At 41.9% G+C, this 24,795-nt stretch overlaps 1 protein-coding gene and 1 long non-coding RNA gene across 3 annotated transcripts in view; one reads left to right on the forward strand and one right to left on the reverse strand.

The window, feature by feature from the left end:
- Positions 1-291: 291 nt before the first annotated feature.
- Positions 292-24,795, forward strand: part of SLC25A26 (solute carrier family 25 member 26) — an 82,716-nt gene continuing 58,212 nt past the window's right edge. Inside the window, exons 1-5 of one of the 2 annotated variants that reach the window (XM_066195633.1) lie at positions 292-412; positions 3,745-3,901; positions 5,460-5,569; positions 18,526-18,630; positions 19,854-19,901. In XM_066195633.1, the coding sequence (XP_066051730.1) occupies positions 380-412; positions 3,745-3,901; positions 5,460-5,569; positions 18,526-18,630; positions 19,854-19,901 (453 nt within the window). In that variant the 5' untranslated portion in view covers positions 292-379. Of the gene's footprint in view, positions 413-3,744; positions 3,902-4,287; positions 4,569-5,459; positions 5,570-18,525; positions 18,631-19,853; positions 19,902-24,795 lie in introns of those variants that run through there. The other variant, XM_066195634.1, reaches the window with a different exon arrangement.
- Positions 9,655-14,360, reverse strand: LOC136296588 (uncharacterized). Its single transcript, XR_010722966.1, has 3 exons — positions 14,282-14,360; positions 10,658-10,746; positions 9,655-10,521 (listed from the first exon to the last, which is right to left on the reverse strand). It is a non-coding gene; the product is annotated as an uncharacterized lncRNA (long non-coding RNA).

Below are 24,795 nucleotides of genomic sequence, written 5' to 3' on the forward strand. Positions count from 1 at the left end.
TTTTATTTCCAGGGCACATAAAAAACTATCGGCTTTCCAAACAGATCCCAGGCACCTCTGGCGCACGCACCAGCACCTCCGGGGCGCCAGGCAGAGTCGAAAGCGGGTGTGCCGGTACTGCACAGCAAACCGCCGTTAAGCACGCGCTAATTAATGCTGGGAGTTAATTAATGCCGGGAGCTAATTAACGCCCGGCGCTAATTGCCGGGAGCCACCCGCAGCGCGCATACGCCGCGAACACGCGCAGGCGCAGTGAGAGCCGCGCCCACGTGACCGCGGGCCGGGGCCGGCAATATGGCTGCGCCCACGTGCGCACACCGGGCGTGCCCGGAGCGCCGGGCCCGGCCCCGCTGATCCCGGCCCGGGCCGCCAGCCCTGCATGGAGCCGCGGGAGTCCTGGGCCGCCTTGGCGGTGAGTGAGCGGGGCCTCAATGTGTTGTTTTACCCGGTGGGCAAGAGCCCGGGCCATAAGCAGAGTAGTGGTATATTTACAGAATATAAATTACACAAATACGTATGTATATACGCATACAATATATATAATATGTATTATATATATGGTTATATATTTAATATATGTATTATATATTTATTGTATACATATAATATATTTTTTTCATATACGTTGTTTTTTAAATATCTATCCGTGTCTATACTTTCTCTGTGCAGAAAGCAGTGAAAATGTGGATTTTGTACGTCCACAAAGTCAGCAATGCGGCCACCAAAACTTTCTGCTCTTTACCGACTAAAAGCATTAATATGCCCTGGCTGCATGTTGCATAGGTTCTCTCATTAATTAGTATTGTATCTTCTATTGGTTAATGATTCTCTGGCTTCCCATGGTAATCAATGCACGCACTCAGTCTTTCTTTTTGGGTCGGTGGGTTTCCTTGGTTGGGGGCTGTGATGTGCCCCTGCTAAATGAGCTTTTACCCAATCAGAGCTGATTCACTTCAGTTGATGAGCTGTTTTCAGTAGTTTCTTCCTTTTTTGGGGGGTTCTGCCAAACGTCCTTGTGGCCCATAAATTCTGCATCCTTCGTGTCCATTATCAGTGGTACATCCTTCTTCCCAGGATTTGTTAACTTCCTTCCAGGTCTGTCATTATTGAAACATACACAGCCCTAAACTTCAGCAACTCTACTTACAAGTATTTTTGGCTTTCTAACACATGGACATCACGTAGAGCCTGTTGGTAACTCTCTCTTTCAACAATTAAATTTCCTTTCTTGTTGATTAGGCTTGAAAGTTACAAAGCTCTACCATCAAAGAACTTCCTTTCTTAGGAAAAATTTTCCATATTCCACATTTTGCAGATGGCCTGCCTGACCACTGCCAAGGTGATGAGCTGAGCTGATGGGTGCCCACAGTTTGTGGCTTCAGCAGCCACTGCAGAGCCACAGGGAGCCCCTGACATTGTCTGTGGAGCATTTCCCACCCTAAAAGCTGCTTTTCCATGTGTGGTCTCAGCAAAGGGGTGAAGCCCCGGTCACCATAGCTGGGAACTCCTTTGGAAACAGTCAGTGCTGGCTGTCTGTTCTGTGTGGAAAATCAGGGATGTGGTGACTTGGTCTGATGTGGGGAAAGCTGCAGGAGAGGAGAGTTCAGCTGCCTGCCCCCAATGCTCTGAGGCAGATGGATGTCAGCAGTGAGGTCGTGATGGAGTTTATGGGGTCATTGAATATCCTGAGCTGGAAGGGAACCACAAGGATCATTCATTCCAGCTCCTGGCCCTGCCCAGGACACCCCAACAACCCCACCCTGTGCCTGAGAGTGTTGTCCAAACTCTCCTGGAGCTCTGGCAGCCTTGGGGCTGTTCCCATTCCCTGGGAGCCTGGGCAGTGCTCAGTACCCTCTGGGGGAAGAACCTTTCCCTGATATCCAACCCAAACCTGCCCTGGCACAGCTCCAGCCATTCCCTGGGTCCTGTCACTGATCACAGAGAGCAGAGATTGGAGCTGCCCCTCCACTTCCCTTGTGAGGAAGCTGCTGTAAGATCTGATCCTCCCCAACTCCTGGTGTAGGTTCTTTTGATAACACTGCTGTTCCTGACAGCTGGGGGAGAAGTTGTGTTCTAGGTGCCTTATGAGCCAAAAGTCATTTTTCTGCAGCTGTGGCAAACACACAGCTATTGTCTGTCACCCCCTGGCAGGTGCTCTGTTAGCTGCCTCATGAATTTAAATGACATTTAAGGTATAGAACTTTGAGAACTTAAAGAAGCAATTAGTAACTTTTGATTCATGTTTTAGCAGATGGCTAGATTAAATCTGATTAAATCTGATCAATGCTATTTTGAGCAGATAAGGATTTTGATGAAAAAAGAGTGCAGAAGAATCAATGCATTCAAAATAGCCAACTAGATTAAAAGAGTAATTAACTTATTGATTAAACCTTTAGTGGTAGATAGTGAACACCTCTCTGAATCCTCTGTTACCCTGAAAAAAAATTATCAGAGTAACACACATGTGATTTGTTTTCAGGCAGAATTAAAAATCTCTGCAGCTGTTTCTTGTGTGCTGATTTATATGAGGTAGCCTTCAAACTGTGTTTTCTGAATAGCTCTGCGTCTAAACAATGTCTGATAATGGATTAATGTTAACTACTGATGGTGTTTTATTTTAAATCGGTTTTTCTGTTTATTTCAGCCTTTCCCTTATGTTTTTGTGAAACAATTATTTTCTACAATCAGCCATGTCATGGGGTAATTAAAAAAAAAATACCCAAAACCCAGTCATCTAGAAAAACAGACAATGGAACAAGATTGAGCCCTAGTTGAATCAGTTTTTCAGGCTTTTGTTTTATGAATTTTTTGGATGAAAACATTCCTCTTTTCTTTATTACTTCTAAAACACATTTATTTAACATGATTTCCAGTACCTTAAAGGAGTCTACAAGAAAGGTGGAGAGAGCATGTGGTGGCAGGGCAAGGGGGAAAGACTTCAAACTGACAGAGAGTAGGTTTAGATTAGATATTAGAGAAAAATTATTTACTGTGAGGGTGGTGAGGCTCTGGCACAGGTTGCCCAGGGAAGCTGTGGCTGCCCCATCTCTGGAAGTGTTCCAGGCCAGGTTGGATGGGGCTTGGGACAACCTGGGATAGTGGAAGGTGTCCCTGCCCATGGCAAGGGGCTGGAATGAGATCTTTAAGGTCCCTTCCAATCTAAACTTTTCAGTGATTTGACCTTTTTTTTTTTTATAAGCTTTTTTTTAAAAAAACCAAAACAACCCCCAAAAAACCTTCCTTTAGGCTTTGTTGGACAAAGGCAGTGAGGGAGTGTGAACACTTTAAATGAAGTGTTTCCATTTGCTGGAAAAAATGTGAGTGTGCTTTCCAGAGTTGCCTAAGAGGAGGGGGAGCAGATTTGCTTCAGTCTTTCCCTGATTTTATCACACAACTGCTGGAGGTGTTGGTCATTTTGTGCTGTCTCTTGATAAGTGACATCCACTGTCTGGCTTTTCTGTGGAATGGGGAAATGTTGCATTGCTTTGCTTGCAGTATTCAAAACACCAAGATTGTTTTGAAAATACATTAAAAAATGGTTTAAAAGTTGCAATATCTGTTACTTTCTTTTGTTGAACCCTCCTTGTTAAAGCTGTGAAGGCTATTGAGTTGTGTGTGAGACTATCAGTTTCTAACCTGACCTCAGCAGTGCTTTAGTTACACATGCTTCAGTTACTCACAGAAGCACTGCAGCTTCACCCCTGAGAATATTAATGCATTTTTCTCCATGGTTTTGTCTTCAAGGCTGGTGGAGTTGCTGGTGTGTGTGTTGACTTGATCCTTTTCCCCCTGGATACCGTAAAAACAAGACTTCAGAGCCCTCAAGGATTTAGGAAAGCTGGTGGCTTTCGTGGCATCTATGCTGGTGTTCCTTCCACTGCAATAGGATCCTTTCCAAATGGTAAATCTTCTTTGGATTGTGCTTTGTCTTCTTTACATAGTAATTTATGTCACATGGGACATTCATGTCTGTGGCTTCCTCTCCTATTGGTGCCTGGACTCTGTGAATCCATGTCCAGCTGTGAAGAGCAGTTTCTAGAATTCCAGCATTGAGCAAACTTGAATAAGACTGAAGTGAAGGCTGCTGCATGCTTGCTCTGAAAAGCAACTCTTAATTCCTTGGAAGCATGCCTGGATATACTCCTGTTCTTACAGGAGCACACTAAAGCATTTCTGGGTGCTGAAGAGGGCTTGAGTCTTGCTTGTCCTGGACACTTTCATCATGACCCACTCTTTTTTGGCGCTGGAAATGAATGGAATTTCAACGTGCTTGAGCACCGAAGGTGTTTGAGTTAATTGCCCTGGGGATGCTCTGCCCATCTCCCAGAAACAACAAGGCTTGAATTGTAAAGACATCAGGAATACTTTTGAAACTAAGGCTTTGAAAAAGTAGATACTTCTAGTCCCTGCAGAGAGAAGGCATCTGAAATTCCTGATGATGCCTTTGTCCATTTTGTCTTTGTAGGGAGGGATGGAAAAACAGCAATCTGTGCTGTCGGATGTAAATGTTAGGAGAACTTTGCTGACAAATCCACTGACACCTTCAGATGTTTGATGTCCTTCATAAGGTGATATAAAAAAATTCAGTTCTTTATCTTGGCTGCCCTGTTATCTCCTTTTGAGGTGATAAGCATCTTTTGATTAGTAGAAGGCAATTCACACGGCCCTTCTTTACAATTAAAATCTCTTCCCCCGCAAGACATGTCATCTTTTTCAGTATTTACATCTCCAAAATCTGCACTGTAGTTTTATCTTTCCAACGTATGACTGAGAGCTGAAATTATCTTTAGGAAAAGGAATAACCCTTAAGGTGTAAGTGCCTTTGTAGTTGACTGTTGCAGTGAATAAACACGGCTCACGTTGCTGTGCTCAGTTTAGTTTTGTGCGTTTCTTGTTCGCTGCACAGAACTTTTACAAATCCTTCAGAAACTTGGAGAAAATTCATGGAGCTGAATTCAAAATATTTAACTGACCATAGCTAGGGAGAAGTTATTAATAAACTGCTACTGAAACAGTTTTGCACGTTGCAGGATAGCAGAATTGTATCAATTTATGCTTTTTGGGGACTGTTTTTCTTTTCAATTAATCAACCGATTTGCTTGTTTTTCCCTTCCTTCCCCCTCACAAAATGAACCATCAGTTCAATTCAACCAATAGATGATTCCTCTACTCAAACTATGGATATGGAAGATATCATTTTTTCAAAATGCGCTGGACATTGATGGCTAATTAACACACCTTTCTGTAGCTCACTGCTAAATGTGGCCTGGAGTCCTGACACCTTTGATATTAAGGGGAGGTTTGGCCAGGGGTAGCCAGAAGTGAAAACTTCTGAAGGAATTATCTCACAGATTCTGTTGATACTGTTGTACTGTTTTGGTGTAAAAGTATCCTGTTTTTATACTACAGCCCTGTGATGGAGGAGCAGTGCAATGATTGCATGTATTCTTGAATTTCAGCTGCTGCTTTTTTTATCACCTACGAGAACGTGAAATCCCTGTTGCCCCACGGATCTTCATCTTACTTGTCCCCTGCAACACACATGGTGGCCGCCTCCCTTGGGGAAGTGGTAAGAAGGCAGTTCATCTACTGTATGCCATTTATTTCAGCTTTACACCAGTAGTGTGCTCACTACTACAGCAGCACAGCCTGGCTAATTCCCATGGGAAGCAGCTCAGCTCTCCCTGCTCTCTGTGGGATCAACTTTGACACCCAAGTAATTTTGATTCTTCCATTAAAAATGTTACTGATTAGATTGAATGAGATTTAGCCAGGAAACTTAATTTAACATACCAAGTACATGAAGATAGAGGAGTGCAACACCTATAACCACTCTGGTGGGGTAGATGGAAGGTGATAGATGCAGGGCTGGGTGGGATTTGTTTGTGTTGCCGCCTCAGGTGGATTCCTAATGAGCTTGGTTAGAGCCTGTGCCATCAGGCTGTAACTTCTAACTTAAGGCATTGCACAGAACTTACTTCCGTGAAGATTCTCCAAAGAATCTCTGTTAGAAATCAGCATGATGTTATTTACCCCCAGTGCACAGTCCTAAAACTCCTTTTTTGCCTGACGTGTCATGGAGCAGCAGATCCAGGAGGTGTTTTTGAGCTTCCCAAGTGCTATTGCAGAGTCAAGCAAAATGACAACGGGGCTTGTGAAGAGTTGCTAGCGCTTTGCAATAAGATCCACCAGAAGAAAGTCTCTTCTTCTGGAATAGGTTATTTATGGTACACTCCCTGTGTCGGTGAGGATCCTGTGAGAAAATTACAATCCAGTAATTGAATCAGCAGTAGCCAAAGCTCAGATGGATTCCTTTCAAGAGAACCTGTTGCCATTTGCTCCCTGTGCTGGTCTGTGACCTTTACAACTCGGGCACTTGCTGTTTTCATGTTGGGGCTGGCAGAGATGGTGCAGCACAGTTAAATGAGTTGCTCAGGTCTGTCTCACCGTGCTGGGCTCTGGCTACTCTAAGGCCAGAGAAATGTATAATGGTAGGCGCTGAAATGGCAGAGTGGCTTTATGGTGTGGGAACTGTGATGTAACACCCATTTCCCACCTCATTTTCCTGTTTTGGCTAACTTTTCTTCTGTTCTTGGAGTGATGGGTGTGAGGCGAGAACTAAGCTCTAAAATAACTGAGATATTTAGAGATTTGATACAACGAATCTGTAATAGCACAAAGCAACACCTTCTCATGTATGTTTTCTATAAAGTCTTAGTTGATCAATAGAAATAGATAAACTAGTCTAAATTGCATTGGGGTGAAAGTCACAATTACAGTTTTATTGATTAGTCATTAAGTTTTAATCAGGGCATAACCACTGGGGACTATTATTTTGTCAGTAGTTTTTTTGATAATATGTACTTTTCTTCCATTTTAGACTTCATGATTTAAATTGTTTTTAAATGTGAAGCATTAAGCCAAAGACTGTCATGTTAGGATTCTTAAGGCATGTCTTTGCATTTCCACACTGGTTTTTTACAAAACAGAGAAATCAGGATTTAGAGCAAGAAAGTGTTGATGGATTTCTAGGTTTGCTGTTCCTTCACTGGTGAGTATAAATGAGTCAGATTCCTTCTTGTGCATCAATAAAATGTGGGTATGTGCAAAATTTAAACGTGTGTTTGTGCTGACTAATCTGTGTTTTAAATGTGACCTGCTAAAAACAATAAAATAGGTAAAGAGGAAAAGATAAAAAGGTTGCTTCAAGATATGATAAAATATATGTGAGAAATCAGTCAAATGGGAACTTTCAGTTTTTATTGTATTGTTGACTGTCTGTGGAAATTCACGGGAGAAACAGTCCCCTGGAACTGGTCTCATCCATTTTTCCAGTTCCAGGCTGGGAGAGACAAAGCCAAGTAATAAAATGGCAGGGAGTGTAGCAGTGGGGTTTTTTTGTTGGGTTTTTTTTTTTTTTCCCTTTTCGTCAGGAGGAATATAGAAAACTAATCTCATCTCCCAGAGTGAGATAAAGAAAAGTACATACAAAATCTGACCCTGTTAAGCGTAATTATTTTTTCCTACAACTGAATCTGGCTGTATAAGGACTCTGAATATCCCATAATATGTGAAAAACTTTTTACAAAGGCACATCCAAAACTCTGGAGGGCAGATACATGGTGTATCATCTCATCAAGGAAGGAGGAGGGTGAAGAATACATGAGTTGCCAGTGGGGGAAAAGCCCTTATTATACCACTTGTGTAACTGAAATCTGGGGATAGAAAACACATTTACTGCATCCAGGACTTTGGAATTTTTCATCTTGACTCTGCTTTGCCCTGTATGTTTAGTCTGCCTGTATCTTTACAGTGAGCTGCCAAATGTGCTTGGAAAACATGATATCATAGGGAGTGGAAAGGAAAACCAGATGTTCTGAAATTTTACTTTTAATATTCTAAGGCGGTGTAAGTAACTCCGAGGAGGAGCAGCATTTTTAAGCTCCTGGTGCCCATTTTCAGTGGTAACCAAGTGTGTTTTGCAGGCCCAGAGTTAACTGTACAGCTCAAGATTGGTTTGTGCAGATTTTTTGATGACAGTTTAATATGAGTGTGTATTAATTACGAGAAACTTTGCTAAATAGAAGTCCCGCTCTGAGCCTCTCCCACCGAGCTCCTGCAAATGTGGTTTTATGGAATGAATTGAAGATTGTCCCAGTTTGACCAATGAGGTTTCCCTCAGGAGTGCTGAAGTGCTTGGATTCAGCGCAGCTAATTTGGATTCAGATAATTTTACATCCCACTGGCTTTTCCACGGAGGTGAGAATAAAGTCGTTTGGCTCACATTCCAGGGAAGGGAGCTGACAACTGCCCTTTCCCATCTAATATTTAGATATTGTTATGGTTACCATCTGAGCTTTGCAAGATATTAGTGAAGCTTTGGGTTGTTGCCTGTAAATTGTGGGTTCACTCTTACCTTTCTGACCTTTTGTTCTTGACTGGCTATTTTTGATGACATTGTCTTTTTTTCCCCTGCTTTGCAAGACAGCAAACTACCTTGACTTTCAGAGAGGAAGTGTGGGGGAGGACTGAGGACCAGCATGGGAGGGAGATGTCCTGTTCTTTTGGCAGCTGCTGGTAATGACCAATGACTCTGGATCTTCACCAGCTGAAGTCATTGAGCTGCTTTTGTCTTTGTGCAAGTTTCTAGACTACTTTAGGATTGGAGGTCCAGAGATTTGAAAAGTTCAAAAATTTGTCACTTCAGTGGGGAGAGGGGATCATGGGACTCCACAGGGGAAGGTGAGGACAGGTACTTCAAGGTGAAATTCCAAGCTCACTTGGAATTCCAGTGCATTACCACTTGAGGTACTTCTGTGATAAGAGCAAAGTGTGTGGTTCATCTATGATTAGCATCTGACCCTTCATATTAATAACTTCGGAATTTTTTTATCTGCTGTTGGGATGTGTCAAATAGGAAAACTTCTTAATGCAGGAATTATCTTTCTGGGGAATTCATTTACCTTTCTCCACTAGTGTGAACTTGTTTCTTAGAAGAAGCAAGCTCAAATGTGAGCAAGTTTACAGTTTTACAAATCGTGATTCTGTAGAATGACATTTTAAGTGTGCTTTTAATTCAAATAAAAGAGGAAAGTGTATGTTTTACTTTATGCTTGTGGGTTTGTTTTTTTTCTGCATAAAAAGAGACATTCCAGATGTGATGGACAACGCTGTTGTCTGTCTCTGTCCCTGAATCAGCCACTTCTTCCCTCTGCCCTGGCAGCATTGTTTGAAACAGTTAACTAGTTTCAATCTAATAGAAGAGCAGGAATCTCCAAAAGTGTATTGGTGTGGATTCCATGAGAGTAACTGGCTTTGTCAGAGAAGAAAGTTGTTACTAATGCCTGTTCTGAGGAAAAGGCAGAGGCATGAGTCAGACAAATCCACAGAATAATGGAATGAAAATCTCCAGCAGGATAGTTGGCCAGGGCTTTGCAGCATGGTAAGCTCTGGAAGATCAGCTTGCAGGAGCCCAATCTAACAGAGACAAGACAGCAACTCACATCAGACATGAAGTTAAGATTTTCGGTATTTCAAACTCTAAAACTTGCAGTGTTGGAAGGTGTGACTTTTCAGTCCAAGAGGAAAGTTGGACACTCTAGGGAGAGCTGATTTTAGTTCAGCAAGGGAGTGATAATCTACTTGTGTCTAGACTTTGGGCTAATGGCTTTGAATATTTTAGCTACCCCTTTTCTAAAAGCTGAACTGATAAATAGACAAAACTGTTTGCATTCTATCTCCTCTAAAACCAGTGTAGTATGTGCTGGCAGATCATAGTATTCAAAGTAGTGTGCAAATGACAGCAGCCAAAGTGTGATGGGACCTTTTCCACAACACTGAAACTTTTCTTTTCTCTTTTCATGGATCATTTTAGCTGTGACTCTGCCTTTTTTTGCTGTGCAAATCTGGCTGCACACAGGCTTTGAGAAAGGGAATACTCTGACCCTGGCAAGACAAGCAGTGGTGGGGAGTGCAACAACGTAGGTGGTCTTTTGATTTAATTGTGGTGGGGTTTGAAATATTCATAAATTAATCTATGTGAGGTCAGGTCTGCAATACAGATGCTGTAGGATTTTTGCCAAATCCTTATGCAGAAGCAGTGGTTAGGAGATGGTTGGGAAGGTGAGACTGCTGCCTTTGAGAGGTAGTGGAGAAAGAACAGAGAGCGGCTGGAAAACTGAGAGCAGCAGCTGAGAACTGGTCGTAAATAAAGATGAATGGGGGCATGAATCCACAAATTCTGCCAACAAATTCATCATACAATTAGAGGCTGAAACAGCAAATTAAGAACTGTCAAATACCTAGCCAGCCACCCATGCTGATCTTCTCTTGTGTGCTTTGTGCTAACTGCACATAGTGCATCTTCTTCATCAGCTGCTCTCCCCCCCACTGCTTTGTGTAACCTGCTCATTCCAGGGCTTAAAGAACATGCTGCTTTGCAGTAAAGCTTGATGGTTGTCATGTCTTCTGATCACAGGGCTGATACTCAGTTGATTTAGAAGTATTTGTAGCTCAGAGTGTCTACAGAGGAAAGCAAATTTAGATTAAAAAGTTGTAAGCGAAAAAGAAATAATTTTAAAGTACTTCCTGATAGATTTCCTGACTTTCTGTACCAGTCAGCTTTGGAACTGTTTGACTCACTTTGGAATACACTTACCTTAAATTAATGTTCTGTGCAGGATTTGTCAGGAATAACTATGAACAGCTCCATATGTGGACAAGCCCATAATTCTTTAAGTGAAAAGGCTGAAGGAAAGAGTAAGGGATCGATTAAAGGAAAATACTTAATAAAATACAATGTAGTTGAAATTTCCATCTTCTGGGCCAATGTAACCCCAAGAGAGTGAGCAAATTGCAAAATACTAGTCTTCTTTCAACAGGAGACTTAATGTGTTTTCAGAAAATGCTGCCTGTATTCTCTTGCCTGGAATCTCATTCCCGCCTGTCCTCCTGTAACACAGCCTGACCCCACTTGGCTCCTTGGAAACAGTTTTATGCTGGATGGGATGCACCATGCTACTTTTGCTGAAAGAAGGGCTTGGCTGGTGGATTTAATGAGTTTCTTAAGCCCTTTAAAATCAGTTTAACAGACTTTCATGGTGAAAAGTGTTGCTGGAATAGATTGGATCATGCAGATGACTCTGTGCATTGAATTAAGGGTCTACTTTTCTTAGGTTTTAAGGGTTTCTGTCTTTAAAAGTGGTAATAATTTATCATTCAAGCATCAACCAGGTTAAGGAACATTTTTTTTCATGTTACTCATCTGCCTGATTTTGCTGCTTGAGTTTAAACCAACTGCTTGTGATTGTACTGAGGAACTTCAGAATCTCTGAGACACAGTTTGTGCTGGAGTACAAGTGGTGTGTAACATCAGGCTACCTTTGATAAGTTTTAAGTCTAGTTTTAAAAAGGAAACAAAACTCTACATTGCTTAAACATTAAAAGATCAATTGATTTATGCAAAGTACACAAACTTTCTAAACATGTGCAGTGAGAAGTACTTCTGCAAAGAATTGTTTAGTGTCAGCCTTGTCAGCTTCACAAACTTTGCCTGTTCTCTGCCTGTTAAAGAGTTTCTCCTTGCTGTGAACAGAGCTTGGCACAAATTCCCGCTGCTGGAGGACAGAAGTTTTCTGAGGTGTATCTGACGTGGCTAAAGGAAAGGTAGGCAGGGAACCCACAGCAGGATCTGCTGGGAATGTATCTGGGCAATTGCAGAGCCATGTGTGGGGAGGGAAATCTGAGAGGGGCAGAAGCCCAGTAGCCCTGAGAGGGCTCCTGAAATGATGGATGAGGAGCCACCTGGGGTCTTCAGGCAGCTGGGGTGAAAAGGCTCAGCCAAGATGGCCATTGTGAAGGAACAAGTGTGTGATGGCGCAGATGATGCTCTGAAAAGTAATAAAACAGAGCTGTCATAGATTTGAAAATGACAGGATGAAATAAATCTGCAAAACAGCTCTGCAGATTTCAGGTAAAGTCATCTAAGGTGGGAATGTGGAGGAAGTTGAAAATGTTTGTGCAGAAACTCCAGTTTTCCAAGTGCTTGTGACATTTGGTCCCTGTGAATGGTCTCATCTCTGAAATAATATGTTTTTAAGTTCTGGGAGGTGCTGAGATCTGAGGGATCTTGCTGGGTGAGATTGTTCTTTGAAGAAATGTTTCCTACCAGCATAGAGGGGAACTGCAGTTAAATTAATGAAGGCCTTGTTGTGTCAGTCAGAGGAAAAGATGGGACATAGAGCTTGGCATTGTCTAAACTTTCCCATCCAGAGCCCATTAGTCAAAACTTGTTCTCTCCGTGGGGTTTAAATTAGGAGTGGAGTCACCTGTTCATGACCCCAGCAGCTTTACAGAGGACTGAATTTCACTGTGCTGGAAGGGCACTTCTGTGCTGTGCCTGAGAGTGTGTGGGGGAAAATTTAGCATTTCCTGAAGCTTTGTGCTGGAGATGAACAATTTCACTGGGGCTGCCATTTGTAGACAGTGGACAGTATATGCACAGGGCAGTTTCTGTCATCCCTAGAGAGATTAGAGATTCCCTAATTAAAATAGGAGTTAACACTTCTATTCTGTATTCTCTGTGCCCCAGCAGGTAGCACAGCCAGCTGACAAGCACCTGTGGAAGGACTTGTTCACAACTGCAGTTGTGACCCACAGTGAATTACTGACCAGAGAAACTTGTATTTTTGTTCTGTCTTGGTCAAAAGGGCAGCAGTTATTTAGATGAAGGTTTGTTTGTGTTTGAAATGTTTTGGGTCTGTGATTGCAGCAGTTCAGGTGCTCTGTCCAAAGGAATATATGAAATCATATATATGAATATGAGGATATTTCATGTACCTCCTGCTCATTTTCCTGGTGGTGGGGAGGGTGAGGCAGTTCATCTTCCACCTGCAGCTCACAGCTCATGTTCCCTGCTAGCTAATATTTCCAACTCAAGAGCTGTGACCACAGTTAGAAGCAGTTATTTGGAGGATGAAATGCTTTGCTAATATTGCGTTCATTTTTCCCTTCTGTTGGAGAGGGGCATCCCAGGGAGATCTGAAGAACCAAGCATAAATTTACAGGGTTTGGATAGGCATGGAAAGCTTCAGTGCTAAATTCAAGTTCTGTTGAGAGCCTTTGACGTGAACCAAGAGGAATATTTCCCCTTTATTCTCCAGATCCAAAGGAAATCAGTGCAATTTAAGATCTTTCAATTTAAAACTTGCCTATTACTTTAATGATTCAGTTATCTGAGAAAGGGAAAAGCACATTTTTCATATTTCAGATTAAAAATAGTAACTTCCTACTTAGAAGGGAGTATCTGACATAGAAACTGAGACTTTCAGATTATGACGTATTAACCTATTTTGGGAAGCAGCATTTTTTTAATATTAAAAACACCCCAGGAACAGGACACAGAAAACCAGCAACAAAGCAAACTTGAACTCCAAGGTAGCTTTTATCTGCAGCAGTATGGTCAGGGCTAATGCAGGTTACAGTTAAAAACCCCAAACACCCAAATTACTGCTGCGTCTCTTTGAACGGGGTTTTAGAGTTGTTCTATTTTTCTTGCTTATTTTACATTCTGTTCAGCAGGCAATCCTTCTGACCTTCAAAAATGGGGTGAGAGATTAGGATTTTGTTGGCAGATTGCAGCCGAAGCATATGTCCTTTGATAAATCATAGCATCTTTGTTGTTGTCATTTTTGTGCAGCAGCTTTTCCTCCCTAATTGGTTAGTGATTATCTTGCACAGGTATTGTGAGGTTTAGCCTAAAGTATCTGCTCTCTGGATGCAAAGTTTTATAGTGTCATAAATTATATTCTTATTTGATTAAGAATAAACCCATGCAAATGACATTTAAGAGAAACTGTCCCCAGGCATGTTCCTTTAGTTTTGTGTGAAGTATTGAATTATATTTATATGGTGAACAGCAATTAAAGCTGTTCACCATATAAATAGCTTCCCAGCCTACTCAGACAGATAAAGTCCCTAAAACTAACTTCCTGCTTGAGAAATTGAAATATTAAAATCCTATAGAAAGGGTTGTAAAGGATTTAAAGCTGCAACAGAAGGAAAGGTTTCTGGATCTTACTCCATGTTTCTGTAACTAAATTTTCAAGTAGGCTGAGCTATGCAAGCCAGAGATTTGCTCAGAGTCACTGAGTGCAAGTTCCCAAATCACCAGCCACTGACAAATGCCATAACAGTCCTTTGCCCTCAGACTGCCTTTCTCCTGCCATGGAGCAGAATGGCTGGCTAATTAATAAGTGGAAAAATATTTGGTCTTGATGCTTACCTAAATCCAGGTTAGTGCAGAGAATAGTTCAGCTTATTAGCCAGGAGCTTATCAGGTGCCAGAAAATAGGGCTCTTACTTCAGCAGGCTGTCTTACAGCAGGGGTAATATCTGTCTCTTATTAAAGATAACAAGTGCTCAGCCCCTGTGGCTGTGGGAGCTTTTAGGAGCCTGTGAGTCAGATCATCAGCTGTGCAGGGTGCTGCAGGAGGAGGTAAATCATTTTTCAAGCTGCTCTCCTTAGAGCTACAAAGCTGGAAGTGTTGTACCAGCTGTGTCCCTGGTTCTGAGGAAACCTGTGCACCAGCCCAGCTTAAGTGCCCAGCCTAAGCCCTTGATAGCAATTATGACACCTGGTCTGTCCTCTTCAAAATGCTCCTGGATACATCTCATGCACAGTTCACAAGGGTTAGTGCTCAAACTCAAGGGTAGGTGCCTAAAAACAGACATAAATGTTATCTTTGATTCTCTACCAAACCCTACAAATCCAGCCAGGGAGAAAATGCTTTGCCTGGAGCACAAGGGGTGGAAGGAAAAGGCTGTTAATCCAAATAAGATATGTTAATATTTGGATCATAATATAGCATTGAAACCAGGAGTTGTCGTGTTCTTTTCTAAAGATGTTGGCGTTGTCTCTGTTTGCACTGAGCCTCTGTGTAAGCAGGACTGTGCTCCCTTTGTCCTTTTTTATTATGTATCTCATGTTATTCTATAAAGAAAAGTGCTGGGTACCATTGTGCTGAATTAGGTGAATCTGCCTGATTCTGAACAGCTGCTCCAGCTTTAGATGGGATTGGCCCCTATGCAGAAGTTACAGTTTGAAGATCAAGTGTTTCCAGTAAACTTAGGCGAGCCCATAGAAAAGGCTTTGGGCAGGTTCCTGGTGCTATTTACAGCAGATCTTGTTTTCTGTTTGCTGCAGCCACGTTTATTCCGAAACAAACTGTTTAAATGGGTGCCTGTATAAAGTTTCATGGCACTTTTGAGACTTTATTTGCGCTGGTCACTCTTCGCAAGAGCCAGGACAGTCTGGTTCCAACATAAATCCGACCAGGAGATGGCAGCGTTGGTTCGTGCGAGGAGAACCCAAAAGTTAGAACGCTTTTCCTTCGACTGACAGAGGAAAGAAATTACCTTAATTTAATTAGAACGTACACTGTCTTAGCAATACATAGATAAATGTTAATGAAATAGACCTGGCTTTAGCTTTTGGTCCTGACCAGCTAATGCAAATCAGTAAATTAAAAATGTATGTTGGTTTTTGTCTAAATACTGGAGTCGCCTTTGAACCAGTAATGATTTGAGACATGCAATTTGAGGATTTTGAAATTCAGTACCCTCTTGCTCAGAAGTGGTCATAGCATTATAAAGCTGGGAAGGCTATAGGTGCTAATATTGTCATTTCTGCATACCTGCTCTGTGAACTCTTAATAGCTTTGCTTGTAGCTGTAAAATCAGGTTTTCCTATAGCTTAAATTTGAAAATTCTGGAGCCTTTTGTTTCAGTATTATTGTCTTCTTGCCCCTTATGGTATGTATCCTTGTGCATTGGCATTGTGTTACCTGACCTGGTAAATAAGGAGGGAGCTTACATGGCAGCACCTGAACTTTCCCAGGATCCTGACTCTGTCTTTTTGCTCCCATCAAAAGATGGGAATAGCCCCTGGCTCCAGAGCTTGCTTGGGAAAATGAGGGTGGGCCCCATCAATGGGATGCTGTTGTCTGATGGCCTAATGTCAGCTGGGGTGGCTGAGGGCCCACTGCTGGACCTTCTCCATGGCTGGCTCTGCAGATGATCAGCACAGAGCTAATTTGTCCCAAGGTCATCCCCAAATCCAGTAGGATGCTCCAGGAATGGCCTGAGCTTGGCGGGCTGTATTGTGCTCTTCTGTGTCGAGCAACAGGCTGCATCTGTGTGAACAGCCACGAGATTAAAAAGCAGGTTTTTCCTGGGACCTTGGTGATTAGGGAGCTGAATGGCCCCCTGTGTGAGGCCACGTTATTGCCCACGTTCCATGGCTGTTAATCCCGTGGTGGATGCAGATAAAAGTGTGAATGTGGGCAGGTACCATGGGACAGCTGCACTCCTGCACCTTTCACCTTTCCTGTGCCCTTTGCTTCCAGCTTTCACGTCTGAAAACTGAAGTGTGCACTTTCTTGGTGCAGTGTTATGATACTGGTGCTGCCTGAACATCCTTGTCCAAGGAAGCAAAGCCTGGAGACGTGCATTGTGTCCTTTTACCTTTGGCAGGCTTACCTGGACGGCGCTGCAGTGATTGGGATCAGCGCATAACGGAGCTGAGATTTTTTTCTGCACCCGCCCGTCCAGGCTGTTACTTTTTTAATAAGATACGTGTGAACTTAATCTTGCATACTTCCCTTTAGAGACCTGTTTCTCCACTTCAAAAGGCTGCTGGGGTTGATGGGAAGGTGCATGGGTAGGAACAAACAAGGTAACACGTTGTAAGTTCAGGTGCGTAGCGAAAATGTCACCGTGCGGTCTGATGTTGGCAGCTGCAACTCGTGGCTTTTTGAATACCAGAAGTGCCCTATGGAGCCAATCTGACAGCCCTGCCCGGGTGACACGAGCCTTTATTTCCTTTCAGAACAGCACAATGTAATCATTGTTTTTGTTCTTGTGCAGCCGCAGACTCCCTTGTAAGCGCAAATTCAAATGGAAGAAACATCAAAGTTAATTTGAAATGAAATGCACCCCAAGTAGTCCGGGGGAAATGGAGACATTACTTTGTAGCCACCCTTCTCCTGCCAAAACTGCAGCACCCCAGATGTCAGGAAGCCATGCAGTGCTCTTTGTCTGGTCTTGATTGACTAGATTGTTTTCATCCCAGCCTTTTAAAATCTTTCCTCCTGTCTCCATATTTTTAAGGAATAAAAAGCTAATATAAGGACATGGAGTGTTATGAAGCATGAAGTTCTATAAATATTTATGCTGAACTATCAAAAAAACTTGACAGTTCTTATTTTCTTGACAGATTGGGGTCACCTGTTATTTTTGACCCTGAGAATTGAAGAGCACATGGAGTTAGATCTGTTTGTAATGACTTTTGGATATTGTTGTCCGGTAAACTTGTAGGAATGTAACAAGATAACAGATTTTTTTTCTTGGTGTCTTTGCGAAAATGAAACTTAAATCTTGTACTGTGTTACCCACAGATGACCACTCAAGTTGCTGTGTCTGTGCAATCTCCATTGAATTCCTGTACTTTAGTTGGCACACATGGATTTCCCAGTTAGCTGCTTGGTTTGCCCCTTCAGATGGGCAGCTTTCACCTAGGCTGCTCTGCACTTGAAGTATTCTGTGATCACCTTTACATCCAAGAGCTACAGTGTGTTCCTGAGCCCAGCACACAAGGGTCTCAAGGCAGGCTAAAAATCTGGCAAAGACCCGTGGGATCTGCAGTGTTTTGCCACCAGTCCCATCACTGCTTAAAGTATCCCTGGAGCCAATTGATGACAAACTCTGCTTAAAATTTTAAGTGCTGATGAATAGGCATTTTTTAGAGAGAGGAGAGGTTTATAATCCCACAGTTCAGGCTCCTCTTTCGATGAAATGATGTGCACACAAGCTTCAAGCCCTACCTGAAGCCAAAGTGGCCAGTGAATATTTAAAATCCAAGCCTGGCTTTTTCAGCAGAGCTGGAGCTTTGTGGCAGCAGCCACATTATTACATTATTACATTATTACTCCTGCAGAGTCTGGTAAATTCATTCTGCAGGAAAGGATCAGTCCAGTGCTTTACCTTGAATGAAGTGTGGTGTATATTTTGAGGTAAACCTTGGAATATGTTGTGTCTAAAGCTGACCAGAATGGCTCTTGCTATTGGTCACTAGAGGGCACAAAGGAATTACCAAAGAAAGAAGTTTGTTGGTCTTACAGTCCTGAGTCTCCACTTTAAATCTGTAGAAGTGGGGGGAAAAAAATTCCTGTGACTGCCAAAAGACAGGATGGGTTGAAATTTTGGTGTTACCTGTGATTTTCTCCACTCAAATCTACTTCTGTTTTCGAAGTTAAAAATTCTAAGGGTGCTTCCATGCTCCTGTTAGTTTAATTTTGTGAACAGAAAGTACATGGCACTCCGAACAAATACATAAGCTGCTCATGAGCAGCTTTTAAGTCCTATAATGACAAACCTGATCTCCTCATTTGTCAGGTGTTCCTGGAAGAAGTGTTTGCTCTGTGAAGAGTAAGCCAGCAATTGCTGCCTGAGGCTCTGGTTCTTTTGCAGGTTGCCTGTCTCATTCGGGTTCCATCCGAGGTGGTCAAGCAAAGGGCCCAGGTTTCTCCTTCCTCGAGCACTCTCCGGATTCTCTCCCACACCTTGTACCAGGAGGTGAGTTCAGAGCAAAATTTCTAAAAATTCTCATCCTTCCCACTCAGTGCCGTACACGTCCAGAAGCATTCCCACGACTTTGTTCCAGTTCTGTGCTTTCCCAGCACTCTTCCATCTATTCTTCTGTTCTTAAAAGTGATTGGCATGTTATGATTGAGGAAACCAAACCCCACCTCCCCCTGGGGCATGCACTTACATGCATGCTCCAAGCAACTCTTTTTTTTCTCCTCTTTTTATATGGGATACCTACATTTAAAGATGAGGGGGAAAAAAAAAACAAAAGAGATTTAGCTTCGAGATTCCAAAGCTCCGTTTGTATTTATGCAAGCAGTCCTTTTCTGGGGCAGCAGGACATCGAGTCTCTGTGTGTAGTTTGCTGAATGGTTCCCAGTTTTTGAAGCTGGCTTTGGAGGGGATGTCCCAAAGGCACCATTTCAGAGAGGCTCTGGAGGAGCCAGGAGGAGCTCTGGAAATGACTGCTCATCCAGTAGTGGTTACTTTTGAAAAATAAGGGCCTTTGTCTTCCTTTCAGGAGTTATGCTGTTTCCTCCTGTGAAAACCTGTTCACGTCTGTTTTAGCAGAGTTTCACAACGGGGGATTTTCAAGCTGTGTTCCATAAGAGAAAGTGGCTCCTAAAAACAGTGTGGGGAAAAATATTGTAACACATTTTCTGAGTGTAAAACCCAGGGAAAGGAAGACATAAATATGACCTTTAAGTGATCCACTTGATTTTTATTTGCTTTCAAATGGAAGCTATTATGATAACCTTGCACAAGAGGGTCACTAGAACTTCTTTCTGTGACTTGATTCTGCTTTGAAAGCTGATTCTGTCAAAACCGTATGTTTTTTCCTATTCATATAGCTGGCCAGAGAACCATAAGCCTTGCCAAACACTTGAATTAAGTGCCCTATAATAATAAACAACATAATTTTATATACACTTATAAAATAAGTTTTAATTGTTTTGAGTATTTTCAGCTGGTTAAAAACATAAAACATTTGTCTTGATAAAGGCTCTGAATCAAGGCTAAGGAGGTGAAAATGAAACCCTCTGGCACTGTAAATAATGGAATACAGTATACAGTGTTGTAATCAATACAGTCAATTTGAAGCTGAGATGTGACACTTTAGGGCTGTAATGCTTGCCTTGTAATCACCAATAAATTGTGGTCTTTGACAAACTCATTCCCCCTGGATGATGCTTTCTTTTGTTTCTTTACAGGGTATTCAAGGACTTTATCGAGGTTATAAAAGCACAGTATTAAGAGAGGTAAAACACTTGTCTTTTTCTCCTTTATTTTTTTTCAAGTGCTTCCTTTGCTTCAGTTGTCTAACAAGAGATAATAGTACAATTGAGATTAGTTGCTCTAACCTTAAGCTCTAAATCCCAGCATATTTCATTCTAGGTAAGTTACCAGCCTGTAATTTAAATAGAATGCTGCTAATGAGCACTAAGAAAACCTTTGACACGTGCAAAATTTCATTTGCCATCCTGTCTCCCAGTTCTGTTGCTGCTAAATTGAAAAAGGATGGAAAGGTATATGTTAACATGAGAAAACCATAAGCTAAAGTACTGGAAACTTTCTGAAGTCTTGTGATTGCATCATGTGAACTATATATGCCAACAGTGGTGAACTGGTGGCATCAGGCCAAGTTTAGCACAGACAGATTTAGGCTTTCTTTAAATATATTTGTCAGGAGATGCCAAGGGATTATTTGTCATCTGTATATAGAGAGGATTGTGCTCTCTCTTTTTTTTTTTTTTTAATGTGTGAAAGAAATGCATTTAGGCAGCCAGTCTGTAGCTTTGATATGGCATTACTTAACTTCTAAATCAGAAGTATTTCACTGATAGGAAAAAAAAAAACAAAAACAAACAAAAAACCAGGCCTAAAATATTTTGGCCCACTCAAAAGAAAATAGTTCCTAAACTAGAATCTTTTCATAAATGTTCTGTGAATTCCAGGATTAGTGTCATGGAAGTGCTTGATATGCTGTGTGAACTGAGGGCAGGACTATAAAAGAAGTAGAAAAACCTACTGATAAACTCCCAGTCCAAAATTTTTTCAGTATCAGAGCCCAGAAGATCATCTTTTGGCAAAACAAAAGTTGCATGATGTATGTGTGCCTTGAATAGAGAGATCAGGCTTGGTTCCTAGGAAAACATAAAATCACAGAAAAGTTTGGGTTGGAAGGGACCTTAAAACTCACCTTCCACTATCCCAGGTTTCTCCAAGCCCCGTCCAGCCTGGCCTTGAACACTACCAGGGATGGAGCAGCCACAGCTTCCCTGGGCACCCTCACAGGGAGGAAAGGGAGGAATTCTTTCCTGGCCTGTGACTGGACACAGCCACTGGTGTCCAGGAAGGGGCTCTCTGTGTGACATTTTTGATGTGGTCTGTGTGGGTTTGTCTTCTCCTTATGTAGCTCAAGTGAATAAAGCAGGTTTGGATCTTCCCTCTTTTGTTTTAAACATGGGCTCAGGTCTGTTGTCTGTGTTGCCACTGATAATAAAGCCAGTTCCAGAGGCCTTTTAATCTTCATTCAGTAGCTCTGCTTTTTAAAGCCTTGCTTCATACTGAAAACTGTTTTCGGGACAGTTATGTTGGCCAGCTCTCGTTACAGCTGCAGAATAAAGATGGGTATTACCCAAAATAAGAAACACCAAACTTAGTGTTCCTTAAAGTGCTGACAAATGCTAATGCACTGCGGTTTATTTTAGCAGTTTTGAGTGTTTAAAAAATTAGTTATTTGTGCAAAGATGACACCTGCTTTTCTGAAATGTAACCCCCACCATAGCTTTGTCCTGTACTTATTTTCTGGCTCACTAAATGTGTTATTCACTCAGATTTCATTTGCAGACAGGCGAAAAAGGCGAATGAATACGAATAATTTTGATTTCTCAGAGGGGTTCTGAATAAATGAATAAATTTAGATCCCATTGAGTACAGATTTTGCATACTAACAGGTAGATAAAGCACACGGTTGCTACTGTGTGTTATTCTCCTAAAAATTTGTTTTGACATATGTCAGGGTGGTAATTAATTTGCAGACCATATTCATGGCACAGTGTGTGACCCTGCTGAGATAACTTTGTTTACTCAAAATGGCAACACTTTTTTGGAAATTTAATGGGAGTCCTCTCCATTATGTATATTCATAAAAGATCCTTCAGAACCGATTTCAGTTGAAGTATTGCTTTTTGGGAGAATCTGTCCAATAGACTGAGAAATAAATGATCACTAAATGAAATGTGCTTTCTCTTCAGAATGAAGCAAATCACAGGTGATGTTTAAAAAGAAAGAAAAAACTTTGAATTTAATACTGTTAAAACTGATGCATTTTTCTGACACTAAATCTTGTAAAGCAATGCCCCCACAACAGCTTTTTGCACCTTCAGCTGGAGCTGTTGTAATCCTGACATTTAATCTTGGTATTTTTCCTTCTCTTTGAGTACACTTCTTCCTTTAGCATCTTTATTTTCAGATAAAAATCTATACTAATTCATTATTAGACACATGCTGGTAGCTACATAACATATATAGGCTGATACTTAAATCCAGCTGACTTTCCTACTTACAAGGTTTGTCTACATGCTTTGGTTCTCTACCTACACAAACCCCTTTGTTTAGTTATAATGGAGTGGGAATTTCTGGATAGAGGGTCTTCAATACATAGTTTTTCATAAAAAAATTCGGAAGAGGCTGAGAATATTGATGCTTTTCAGATGATTATATTCTTGCACTGGCAAAGTTCTTGAGCTAGAGTTTAAGAAAGGTTAATTTTAGCTGTTGCATTGGGATAAAATTTGGTGTATTGTATCAAGCAGATTTCTGGACAGAGATCTGCTTGCCAGTTGATTGAATTTCAGTGAAAATAAGTTTGTTTATAAAATGGAGTGTGGTGTGGAAGCTTCATCTTCCTGCTGTAGCATAGGAGATCTCTTCAGGACAGCCTTACTCTGCTCCATTTAATTGGTTTTAGCTACTGTGCTGGTGCAAGGTAATTATTTCATCCTTCAGTTTTGATTCTCACCCTGACTTATCTCAAAATGCTGTCTGAGCAGATGGATATTAGAAGAGGAAGAAGATGGCTAAATATGTAATGCTTTTGGAAATAACTTTGAGTGAACATCCAGGCTTGAAAGTTTTGGCTGTGACTCTTTTCACCTTTTTGGTGCCTCTTCTCTCTCATCTCCATTACATTTTGGTCTTTACATCTTCCTTTGATGTAGTTACACTGAACTAATCCTAAAATGGAAAAGGAGGTGAGGTACAGTGCATCATTCTGTTGGCAGTAGAAGCCTGAAAGAGACATCTGTGCTCCAAGAGGAAGGCTTTTGTAATAAAGCACAAAGTGGGAGTATGGTTATTAGGTTGCTCAATGAGACTTTGAATAAATGGCAGAAATCAGAGGCTGTGAAATGATGTGGAATTCCCATGATGTCATTTCAAAGGAAATCCAAGTGAGAATTGCCCCTTCCTATGGCTGTAGTGTACCAGTGTGCACCAGTGTGGAAACTGGATCATCTGCTAAGATCAGTCAATGAACAGGTAAATTTATTCACGTTTTCCACAACAGAGAAAAGTTAACTGGTAAAATTTCCAGCCATCTCATAATAGGGCAGGAGCAGACTATAAATCCACTGCAAATCCTTTAGAATTCCTAAATGGGAATGGAGTTCTGCTGCTGAGATCTAATATAAGCAAATGGAGCCAGATTTTTAATTCCTGCATAATTCATTTTATTAACTATGACCAAGTAGAACATCTGTTAAAATTCCATAATGTTCAGTTCATGGGAAAAAGAAAGAAACCCCTGAGTTCCCATTGGAGCTCTTCCATTTCCGTTCGTGTTACAGGACTCCAGCAGATGTCTTAGAGGACGTGATTATAAATGAGGGGACAGCACAAAAGAAAAGGAAGTGCTTTGTCCAATTTCCCTGTGTACAGTGAGTTACTTCAGTGGCATGTCTGTGTGCAGGTTGCAGCCTCACAGTAAATCTGGTGTCCCTTGTGTCCTGAATTACCATGGTTTGGAAGGGGTGAGCAAGTCCGGAGTGGGTGTTCCGTGTGCTTTTAATCCACTTTGTCACTTGTAAAAATACTGCAGATGGACTGGTCTCTAGCTTGGAAGTAGATTCAAAAGGAGCTAAATTAATATTAAACTTTCTGAAAGACAAAGGGGATGGAGAACGACTGACTCTCTGTAACTCACAGATGGCTTGGAAAGAGGCCGAGAGTCACTTTCAAATGTCAGTCTTTGCTGTGCAGGTAGCCCTGGCTGAGCTTGTCCTCTTAGACTTTTCTGAGACAATTCCAACTCTGCTTGTGTTGGCCTCCATTCAGGTGGAGGTGGCAGGGGTGCTTTACTTGTCAATGTCATTTCAGAGCTCAGAGTTTGGAAGGAAAGCCCTGACAAACCTGACCCCGCCTGAGTACCACACGCTGTAGGTGAGACAGCCAAGTTGTCACTTTGAGCAGGCCCAGCTCTTTAACTTAGTGCAGCTGTGGGTTGGTTTGGGGTTTGTGTGTTTGTGTTTTCCCCTTTAGTGTATGCAAGGCAGAGCCCTGAGTGGAAAAAGGCAGCTGCTGCTGTCTTGGGAGGGAGGGAGTGATAGAATGACTTAGGGAGGAGAGGGCCAGCCAGCTCCAAGTGTGCTGCTGCGTTAGTGAGTGGCAGCAGTGTGACAAACAGCAGCAAATTCCACAGAGCCCAGGAGAAATAACATCTCCTGAGGAGGAGGTATTGCTCGTTGTCCATGTTCCACAGAACCTCTGTCCTTTTACAAGGAGTGTCTCAAAAGGGCTGTGGAGGACCTGCAGTGCAGCCTTTGCAGATGAGGAAGGAGCTAGAAGTAAAAAAAACACCAGAAAAACAAAACAAAACCACCAAAAAAACCCAAACCAAAAAACCCTCTCAAGCAACTTACTGCCTGGGAGAGGGAAATTAAAGCTACTAGCAGCAAAATGGGCCTTAAAGGCACACCTGCTCGCATTTTCCTAATTTTAAAGGGTTGGTGAACAAAGGATGCTTAGGGGGGGTTTGTATAAAAATGTAAAACCCAGCTGAGATATTTTGACCCTGTTGACTGAGAGTTGGAGGGGATTTCTGAGGGCTGAGCTCGATAGGGCACACTGCAAACAGGGAGTTTGTTTATCCAT

This window comes from Chamaea fasciata, unplaced genomic scaffold, assembly GCF_029207755.1.
Source record: "Chamaea fasciata isolate MVZ Bird 193981 ecotype frontalis unplaced genomic scaffold, bChaFas1.0.hap1 SCAF_13, whole genome shotgun sequence".
NCBI lineage: Eukaryota > Metazoa > Chordata > Aves > Passeriformes > Sylviidae > Chamaea > Chamaea fasciata.